Source organism: Euprymna scolopes, chromosome 9 (assembly GCF_053919585.1).
Source record: "Euprymna scolopes isolate OS-2025 chromosome 9, ASM5391958v1, whole genome shotgun sequence".
Taxonomy (NCBI): domain Eukaryota; kingdom Metazoa; phylum Mollusca; class Cephalopoda; order Sepiida; family Sepiolidae; genus Euprymna; species Euprymna scolopes.
This window is the reverse complement of record NC_136490.1, coordinates 378,280-388,943: the sequence shown is the minus strand read 5'-3', so window position 1 is coordinate 388,943 and position 10,664 is coordinate 378,280. Positions and strand designations below refer to the sequence as shown.

General features: G+C 42.0%; 1 protein-coding gene across 1 annotated transcript; it reads left to right on the top strand.

The window, feature by feature from the left end:
- The first annotated feature begins 3,121 nt into the window (after positions 1–3,121).
- LOC145285001 (zinc finger MYM-type protein 1-like) lies at positions 3,122–4,231 on the top strand. Its single transcript, XM_080134090.1, has one exon. It carries the CDS (start codon positions 3,122–3,124, stop codon positions 4,229–4,231), a length of 1,110 nt encoding a protein of 369 aa, XP_079990216.1.
- The last annotated feature ends 6,433 nt before the right edge of the window (positions 4,232–10,664 follow it).

The window sequence follows — 10,664 nt, the reverse complement described above, 5'->3', positions numbered from 1 at the left end:
TTCAGTGACAGTTTTTTTATGCTTGAACATTTTCATGAACTCTATTTATGTATGTTAAAGTTCCACCTTGTGGCGGATGGACGTAGAATGCTTACATCCAGATGCTTCTTGAGAATGGGCAGGTCGCTGTGGTGATCTAAAGAAGAAAGTCGGAATAGCTAAAATGTTAGAGATAAATATTCTAGCATTTCGTGTAATGCTTGCTGCATTCCTCATTATTAAATTAAGTTGATGCGCATAACAGTGAAATGTGCATTACTATAAACTGCGTTTATTTTCGCCTGAACACCAGCTTTTTTGCCTTTCATGACATTTGCACCATCAAATGTCTGAGCTATCAGTTTTTGGCGATTCCATTGAAGAACTATATCTAATTGTTGTAGAATAAATTTTGATATCCCATGATGATGTGCCATAGACATGGTCCCAAATCCATGAAGAGGCTTTTGGGAAAATTAAAGAGTTAGTGAGTGAGGCACCAGTGTTGAGGTACTATGACCCCAACAAATCTTTGGTCATCCAATGCGATGCAAGTGAGAAGGGCATGGGGGCTGCACTACTACAAGAAAGTCAACCCCTAGCCTATACCAGCCGTGCAGCCCGTGCACTGACCGACACAGAAACTCGGTATGCACAGATTGCAAAGGAACTACTAGCAGTAGTCTACGCATGTGAACGGTTTCATCAATATACGTTTGGTCGACAGATAACAGTGCTAACCGATCATAAGCCACTGGAGGCGATTATGAAAAAAGAATTGGTGAAATGCCCAAAACGACTTCAAAACATGCTGATGCGACTACAGGCTTGTCGCGGCTAGGCCGCTAACAACAACAACAACAACAACGACAGCACAACAAACGACCAGCCTTTAACAGCCTCCGCCGAAATCAGCAGTAGCAGTAATGTCGGCGGCCGTCACGTGACTCCAGCGCCCCGTTGTAGGAAAGAAATTTAAAAAAGACATCTTTTCTACAACATAACAAAAACAACTAACTTTAATTTCCTGGAGAAACTTCGTGAAATACACACAACGAACTCCTCCAGCATCGACTGTTTGTTAAGAACATATCCGAGAATTAATATTAACTGTTGTTTAGAAATAGAAACAGCTGCCTGCCCGTCCTCGGTGACTGGCAGCCTCCTGAACATTTCGGCGATATTTCCACCGTTCGCCAGCTTGGTTCCCATGCAAAGCTCCGCACTTGCTCACGGTTCCCCTACCGTTCGACGCTCGCGCAACTACTGTGACTCCAGTCCTTACACTGTAGCAGTCCAGTCCACCACCACTACCGTGGCTCCGGTCTCCACACCGTAGAAGTCCACCACCACTACCGTGGCTCCGGTCTCCACACCGTAGAAGTCCACCACCACTACCGTGGCTCCGGTCTCCACACCGTAGAAGTCCACCACCACTACCGTGGCTCCGGTCTCCACACCGTAGAAGTCCACCACCACTACCGTGGCTACGGTCTCCACGCCGTAGAAGTCCACCTCATCACCACGACTCTGTCCGTACCTGATGAACACTGAACCCTCAGTGTTGCCAATTCGCCGTCCATACCTCTCATGCACTGACACCTTACTCAGTGACCGTCCGATCTGAGCGCCTGTCTGTACCTGGTGAACACTGAACCCTCAGTGTTGCCAATTCGCCGTCCGTACCTCTCATACACTGACACCTTACTCAGTGACCGTCCGATCTGAGCGCCTGTCCGTACCTGATGAACACTGAACCCTCAGTGTTGCCAATTCGCCGTCCATTCCTCTCTTAAACCCGAGGCTAACGCACCAGTACTATCCCAGTCGGACCCAGGTCGACCAATCACCCGCACCAGTTATCACGCCGACTTCTCCGACGTCATCTCAGCGTTCCAGCCTACGGCGAACCAACAAGCATCCCCCTGTCAGAGTACACCAGCAACGGATCCCGGACCAACGTCGCCCAGTGAGAAAATTCGCATTTTTGCCACCCTTTCGTTTGCTTAAATAAAAGGCGAATCGTCGTTTTTAACTAAACCTCCCGAGTTTTGTCATTCTTCTTTGCCTAGCATGCTGTTCACCTTTTGCCTGTGTTTATTTTGTTAGTTGTTGGGTCGATTGTCTCCGGACGGCCGGCCCCCGCAACAGGCTTACGATGCTACAGTTCTGTACCATCCAGGTAAGAAAATGTTCCTTGCAGACACGCTATCAATAGTATACATTTATGCATTGAGCAGTGAAGATATGGACGATGAAGATGATGTCAAGGAAGCAGAATATATTCCTGTAACAGAGAGAAGGCTGCTTGAACTGCGCTCAGCCACGAAGGAAGACAGAAGCATGCAGCAGTTACAGCAAATAATTCTGGAAGGATGGCCAGAAGAAAAAATACATCTTGACCCAGAGGTGAGACCATATTTTAACATACGGAATGAAATGATGGTGCAAGATGGTTTAATTTTCAGAGGAAACCGGGTAGTGGTTCCACTGACACAGCGGGCGGTGTTGAAAGAAAAGCTGCATTCCACACACCTGGGAGTAGAAGGATGTTGCAGAAGAGCAAGAGAATGCTTGTATTGGCCAAATATGAACAGTGACATCAAAGACCATGTGTCAAAGTGCCCCACATGTAGAAAATATGAAGTGGCCAACCCAGAAGAGATATGTAACTCAGAACCACCTCGATATGAAGGTGAAATAAGAGAAAACCTCAACCCGACCCCATCCCCAACAAAACCAAGTCCGGAAAGGTTGCGGACAACACAGTCAGGAAGAATAATAAGAGATCCTGTGAGATTCAAGGATTTCACAACATAAGTGAAAGGGCAGAATAATCCCTGTTAGGTAGGAGGGTAGTCAGCCCAAGGAATGCCTAGATCACTGTGTTTTGTAGACTGTTTTAATTCTTATCAGACTTTTTGTTGTGTTTTTTTTTGTTTGTTTTGTTTGTCTTTATCTTCTGTTTTTATTATTGAGAAAAGGGAAGATGTTGCATGAGGGACTGAACAGGAGTTTTCACCGGCTGGAGTTACGCCCCCTTACCGGTGTACTCATGTTTGGCAGATGTAAATAAAGACGCCATTTTTTATAGAAGCTGATCTGTCGTTATGTCTTATTCAATCTATTGACATCCTCGATAATGACACAGACAGCAGATGAATTGCTTAACAACATTGTTGGCGAGTTAGAGAATTTGACACTTCCATTGTCAAGTCTAGTATCACAGACATATGACGGTGCCTCAAACATGTCAGGGAAGTACAATGGCCTGCAGGCAAAATTGAAAGAAGTTGCCGGAGAACATGTTATTTTTGTACATTGCTACGCTCATACCCTAAATTTTGTTTTGGGGGACGCAGCATGTGTATCTGTTGACGTCGCAGAACTATTTGAAAACCTTCAATCGCTCTATGTCATGGTCTCAAAGTCGCATCCCATTAATCAAATCTTTGAAGAATATCAACAAGATGCCGGTCTCTTTGTACGTTCCCTAAAACGAATCGACACTGTCCGTTGGAGTGCCAGAGAGTTTTCTCTTGATATGTTCCTGGAGCGTTACGATGCTGTGATGCGCACTCTTGAATCAGTAATTGCAGGCAAGAAGTTTGATTCGGAAAAACGGAGTCTTGCGGATGGGATGAGGAAAACATTTTCTTCCAAGCAGTTTTTGGCTAGCGCATTTCTCTTTCGTGAGATATTTGCAATTACTGGACCGCTTAGTCGCACACTACAATCAGTAAACATAGACTTTGGTAAGGCGTTGGATCTACTTGACACTATGTTGAAACAACTGTATGAACTTCGAGATGATCCTCAGAGAATTTTGGATGGATTGGAGAACGATTTTTCTGAAATTGAATGGGAGGAGAGACGTGTTGCAAGGAAGAAACGCATGCCTGGCGAACTTGCATTTGATGAGCCTGCTGCATTAACCCAGGAAAAGTGGCGCAGAGATGTATTCTACATCGCATTGGATTCCGTCATCTCTGGGACACACAAACGTTTTGCGCAAAGCAGGCATGTTTTAGAAGCGTTCAGTGTGTTTTCTCCTCAAGTATTCCCCAATTTCCAGGAACGATTTCCAACAACTGTCCATGTGGAACAAAACATCTTAGAATTTTGCAACACGTGTGGAATTGATTCGCATCAATGTGCTAAAGAGTTGTTTAGCTTTTCATCCGCATTCAAAATGTTTATTTTTGATAACAACAGCGCCGTGGAGCTGGATAGCGAAGACGTGTCACTGTAAGCTGCAGAGAGTGATGATGGCTTTTGCGATCCATCCCACGAAGCTACTGTCACTCCAGAAGATCGTGCATCTGCCAAAGTTCGCACATTTGTAGACTGTTTAGCTATTCTCACTAATGCAAAGTTTCAGTTGATTGATGCATATCCCACACTTGTTCGCGTGTATGCCATCGCAGTGGCGATACCCATCACTTCCTGTTCCGCGGAGCGGTCTTTCTCAACCCTCAAACGGGTTAAAACACGATTACGCTCCACATTGGGCCAAGAGAGATTGGAGGGCTTACTGTGTATGTCAATCGAACGAAAGATTTTGAGGGGTCTAGATAGGGACAGACTGATTGACCTACTCGGGAAATCGTCGAAGGAGCTAGGCATGGCCCTTTTGCCCTGAACATTTACTTCCACGTTTCTTCCATGTTTATCCATTTGTGCCTCAAAAGGTCCATAGATGATGTTTTTGTTCCATAACTTTTTGATCCTCCAATAAATGCGTTAATCTGTCTTTCACTATGTTGTGTTCTTTTTTGATGTCTATGTTGTGTTGTTTTCATGATTCGTTTTGCTGTGTAAGTAATTAGTTTCATGATGTACGTGATTTGTATCATCCCGTATTGCAACATTAATAATTAATTTTGCCAAGCTGTTGATATTGGATTGCATGTTTAGTGTAATACAACAGTGAGTGACTCGTTCTCCGATCCAAACCTCTCCTCTAGCTGACCTTTCTTCTCAACATGTCCTAAAACAAGTTTAATGATCAAATACTAGAATTTAGCACTGTTTATTGGAGCAGATTAAGGGAAAAAACAAGTCTGGAAGGCCATTTTCCTGCCATCTGGGATTTTGAAGATCAAAATTTTCTCCATAGCGCCCAACCATGGTGGGCACCGCTGACAGAGGAGGGGGAGAAGAAGTTAATACCATCGGGCAGGCACGGCTCCAAGGGGGCATTGTCCCCCACCCCCACAAAAGATGATTTTTGTTCCATAATGCCCCGGGGGGGGGAGCATACCATCGGTACCAGACAGGTGAGAATGGTTAACAGTTTCACATGAATATTTTATTGACCTTTATAATTATTAAATAAAGGCTGACCACTCCATCAGCCGGATTGCACTTGATGGACACATATGATAATAATTGAATGAATATGAATGAATAAATGAATATGCTGATTTTATTCTGGTTGGTCCCGAAAAACTGCAGTAACGTCAACAAAATCATAAAGTTTGTGCCGAAGAAAAGTTAGCTGTTATATTTGGTCAAAATATTAGTTGCATGTTGCTACAGGTACCCAATATACTGATTAAATTTGATTTTTCGAACACCAAACCTGCAGTTAGTACCAATTGTACTAAGTGTATTTTCAAATTGCAAGAAAGGATCACCCAGAATGCCACAGTACCAATTGTACTAAGTGTATTTTCCAAACTTGGGGAGGGGACCACCACGGTACTAACCGGCATACTGTCTGACAATGATGGTATGACCCCCCCTGAATGCCCCCCAAAAAATCGAGAGAAAGGCAATTCTTTAACATAAAGTAATGCATTTTAGTGCTAAAAATGCATCAACGGGGGCATCTGGAGGCCTTAAAATGGCAAAATTTTCCGGGGCTCCGCTAGCTCTGCTAGGGGGGGGGGGCTTACAGCGCCCCCCAGACCCCCAGCTGCATTTTTTCGCGACTTCGTCGCTCATATCCAGCTTTGCTCAGCCGTTGGGGAGGGGGGCGCCAAATCAGTGATTGGCCCCTGCAGCCATCGACCTCCCACCACGCGTTTGCTTTCAGACTGAATAAACACTTAAATTTTCGTTTAAAACATACCGTCAAAGGGTGCTAATGCACTTACTGATCCGCGCTATTATTTTAAATCGTATTTCCAAGTTTAATTACATTTTTGATGTTTTTATTCAATTGTAAGGTTAAAGTACAGAATAGGTACAAAATGCCTGTGCCTAAATCAAAACGTAGATTCATGAACAAAGCTTTCTTAGAAGTGCACGCTTGTGGAACTCTCTTCCATTTGCCTGTTCCCCACCCACCTGACTACAACTTGGATGTCTTCAAGTCCAACATAAACAAATTCCTGATAAACCGCCTCCTTAAGACACTTTATCAAATCTCCATTACTAAGGATTACTACGATATCATCCCATTGATTACTGTACACGCAATAACTCTTATCCGTGAGTGGCTTCCAGGCCTTTTTTTTTTTTTTTTTTTTTTTTACACAGTGATCACCACTTATCAAGGCCCGGAAGCCACTCAGGGATAAGGGTTATTGCAAGTACATCACGTTAGTGAGGAGATTTTATGAAGTGTTTAATTAGGGGGGCGGTTCATTAGGAATTTGTTAACATTAGACTTGAAGACATCCAAGTTGTAGTCCGGAGGGAAGCAGGCAGACGGAACAGAGTTCCACAGGCGTGCAGTTCTAAGAAAGAAGCTTTGCTCATGAAATCCGTGTTTTGATTTAGGCACAGATATAGAGTGGGGGAAATTTTTCACAGTGGATTCAGCTAGACGGGTGATTTTCGTGAAAGTTTGGCGAGGGGGGACCAGGGATTGGAGTTCAGACGAGCACCTGCCATGAAAATAACGATAAAACAAGGATAGGCTCGCAACGTCTCTTCTGTGGGAGAGGGGTTGCAGGGTAGAGAAAAGGGCATCCCCCACTAAACCACGAAGTCTATTTTGTACTCTGTCAAGGCATGATAGGCTGTTTTTGGCAGCTCCTGCCCAGATATGGCAACAGTATTCCATCCTTGGCCGTACTTGGCTTTTATATAGATAGAGAATTGCATCAGTAGTGAGATATCTTCTGGAGCGGTAGAAGGATCCCACCATCTTTCCAGCGACCTTGGCAACAGACTTGATGTACGTGTTCCATTTCAGATCAGGAGTAAAGGTCAAACCCAGAAGCTTGTCAAAACACGGGGCCTCACCCAGACGAGAGCCATCCATCACAATTGATGCCAGCTGGGGATCAGAGCGTTGATGATGTAAGGATAGGAGTTTGGTTTTAGATGCATTAAAGGTAATAGCCACATCTTCCCCCACTGAACCACGCGCTCGAGATCAGAGGAGAGAGAATCCGAGAGAACTTCGTCATTTACAGCCTTTGATGTGTTGCCGTAGATGGTCGTGTCATCAGCATAGATGTCAACGAATGATTTAAGTATGTGTTTAGGGAGGTCATTGATGTAGATCAGGAAGAGAGTTGGGCCCAGGATTGACCCCTGAGGGACTCCAGCATTTATATTGCAGGCCTCCGATTTTTGTCCATCTACCACTACTCTTATGAGCCTATCGGAGAGAAATAATTTAATGATTGAGAAAACATTTCCAGTTATACCGTAGCTGGAAATCTTGTGAAGTAGACCCTTATGCCATACTTTGTCAAAGGCCTTTGATATGTCAAGAGCAATTGCCCTAGAAAGGAAGCCTTTGTCAAGAGATTCACTAATCCTGTGGGATATAACCGTCAGCACATCTGCAGTAGATCTTGCAGAGCGGAAACCATATTGTGTGTCACTAAGAAGGTTGTTTCTGCTGAGGTGGTTGACTATTTCTCTATTTAATATTGATTCCAGTAACTTACTCATAACACAGAGAAGACTTATTGGTCTGTATTGAGAGGGAGATGACTTATCACCTGAATTCTTAAATACAGGGCAAACTGATGAGGTCTTCCAGGGGATCGGAAAGCACTTCTCCTTAAGGCAGCGCTTAAATAGTTTCGTAAGTATGGGAGCAAGTTCTGGTTGAAGCTTTTTTAACACTATAATTGGGATGCCATCAGGGCCAGTTGCTTTACTGGAATCTAGGTTTTTTATTAGCTTGGCGACCTCATGCACGGATATTTGTATATTACCTAGCTTGTTCTGTGTTATAGGAGGAAATATGGGGAGTTGATGGCCTTCGTCGCATAGGGTAGAATTAGCTGCAAAGTTCTTTGCAAATAGTTTGGCCTTGTCTGACGCTGACGAGATGACCTCTGGTCCATTGATAATGGTTGGGATAGAACGCACACTTCTGTTCAGGATCCTATTTGTTATTTGCCAAAACTGGTGGGAACCAAGCCGCTGATCAGCTACCTTGGATTTAACAGACTGGGCATATAGCTCTCTTGCATTTTTTATTACTCTTTTACAGTGGTTGCTGGCAGTCCTGAAAGCAGCTTTAGTCTCAGTGCATCTATTACGTTGGTAGTTATGGAAAAAGTGATTTCTGTGCGCGATAGCAGCAGCACATTCTGGGGAGAACCATGGCTGGCTGTTAGGTTTTTGTTGGAATTTTTTTGATGGTATGAATTGGTCTATGCCTACAATTAACCATTCGGTCAGATCTGATACTATAGAGGACACTTCCTTTTTAAACATGGAGTGCAGAGGTAAATCAGATATGAATGTACGGAAGCTATCCCAGTCAGCCATAGAGTATCGGTATACAGTACGGTGGAGGGGTACATCTGATGGCTTCTTACATTTTGTTTTTATCTTAACTGATACGACGGAGTGGTCGGAGGACCCTAAAGGAGAATGAACGGTACATGAACATAGCTCAGGGGAAGTTGAAAGAAAAAGGTCTAAGAGGCTTGCATATTGATTGGGTGTATCGGGCACACGGGTGGGTTCGCGAACAATCTGAGTGAGGTCATAAGCAATGGCAAAATCATGACAAAACCTCCCCTCATCATCTGTCTTATTTGAATGGGTCAGCCATTCCACGTTATGGACGTTGAAGTCACCACAGATGTGGATGTTAGCCGAGGGATGTGAAGACAGTATGTGGTCTATTTTCTCAGATATGCTCTTAAAGATAGTAACTCCGCTGTTGTGGGGCCTATAGAGGGCAAATATAAATGCAGTGGTGTTAGCAAGTGCAACCATGAAGCACATATAGGGTAAATTAGGATCTTCTCTAGAGATATCCCTGCCACATGGGAAGCCATCCTTAATGTAGGCACATATTCCATGCCCATGGCGATCTTGGGAGTCAGATTTAGCTGTTAAATTGGAGTATCCATTAATTATGAACTCATCTTGATAAGTGGTGACTACCATATAAAAAAACAAAAACAAAAAACAAAAAAAACAAACTATCTTTTGTCCACGTTACATTACCCCCAAACAACAAACAAGGACAGCAGAACAATGCCTTTTTTAGTTCACAGCATCAAAGCCAACTTTTCCGTTGGTACCATTAAAGCTACGAATATGCACTTTGTTTTTGCTAATGCCTGGCTGAGATATTTGAATAGCAGGCGTTGAACGTCTTCTTTTCTTTATTCCAATTTTATCATGGAGAGATAGCTGTGAAAACTCAATCTGTTGAAGTTCACTTACCGTCGCAGAAGTTATTTCTTGGGGATGCAAGGAAGTCAAGGTTAAATTTTTTATATCAATTGTCTTGGGAAAGGTAAGTACTAGGTAGTCTATTAGTAGAATATCAATTAAGTAGGTAGTCAATTAGGTAGTCTATTAGTAGAATATCAATTAAGGTAGATTTATGTGATCCTCTTTTTGCGATTCAACTAAACCGGAAGTTCTAACTGAGTTGAATCATACTTTTATAACTTTTAGGTCAAAGATTTTTATTAACGAAAAAAGTTTTACAATTTAAAAACGGTTTTATTTATAAAAAGCTTGTTGTTAATTAAAAATAGTCGTATAACAAAATAAGCTTGTCATTAAAATTGTTTTTTTTTTATACAAATATTTTAACTTTGCCATTATAAGCCGTCGAAAAAGGGGTAATACGCAAAAACATTTGAATTAAAAAATACTATTTTAAATTGTGTACACTTTACAAAGTAAAAAAAAATATACAAATGTATTTCTTTTTAACTTTACAGATTAAATAAAATTTCACGGGCTTTTCTGCAGGCAAACAAATGAAAAACATTTTTTAAAATGCATTTAATTTACAATTTTTTAATAGTTTATTTTTTCATAAAAACAAAATCTTTGAAATTTACTTGCCTGCAAGCGATGGTACAGTTAGGAGTCTACCATTTAAAAATAGTTTTATTGGATAACAGTTTGTATTCAAAATTTTAAAATGTGTGTTCATAACAAAACTTTGTAAATAAAATATAGAATAAAAAAGTTTACATGTTTGTACTATGAGCAAACAAAAAACATTTAAAGATACATAATTTGATTTACAAATCTTTTCACAACTTTTTATATAAAAACAGAAACAAACTTTGCTATTTACTATTTGCTTATTAAAAAACCGGTTTTACTTACTCGTTTTGTTATTGCCCATTTTAATTAAAAAAAACTGTGTTCAAAGTTGTACGAGCCTTTTTCAAGCCTCACACAAAAACACACCTTCACATTTCAAGCTATGTCATATACATACGCGCACACAAACATATGCGCCCACGTCCACACACACGTACATTTATTCACGTTCGCGTACATAC

Coding starts and splice junctions, on each gene's coding strand:
- LOC145285001 (XM_080134090.1), top strand. CDS start 3,122: ATGACACAGACAGCAGATGAATTGCTTAACAACATTGTTGGCGAGTTA.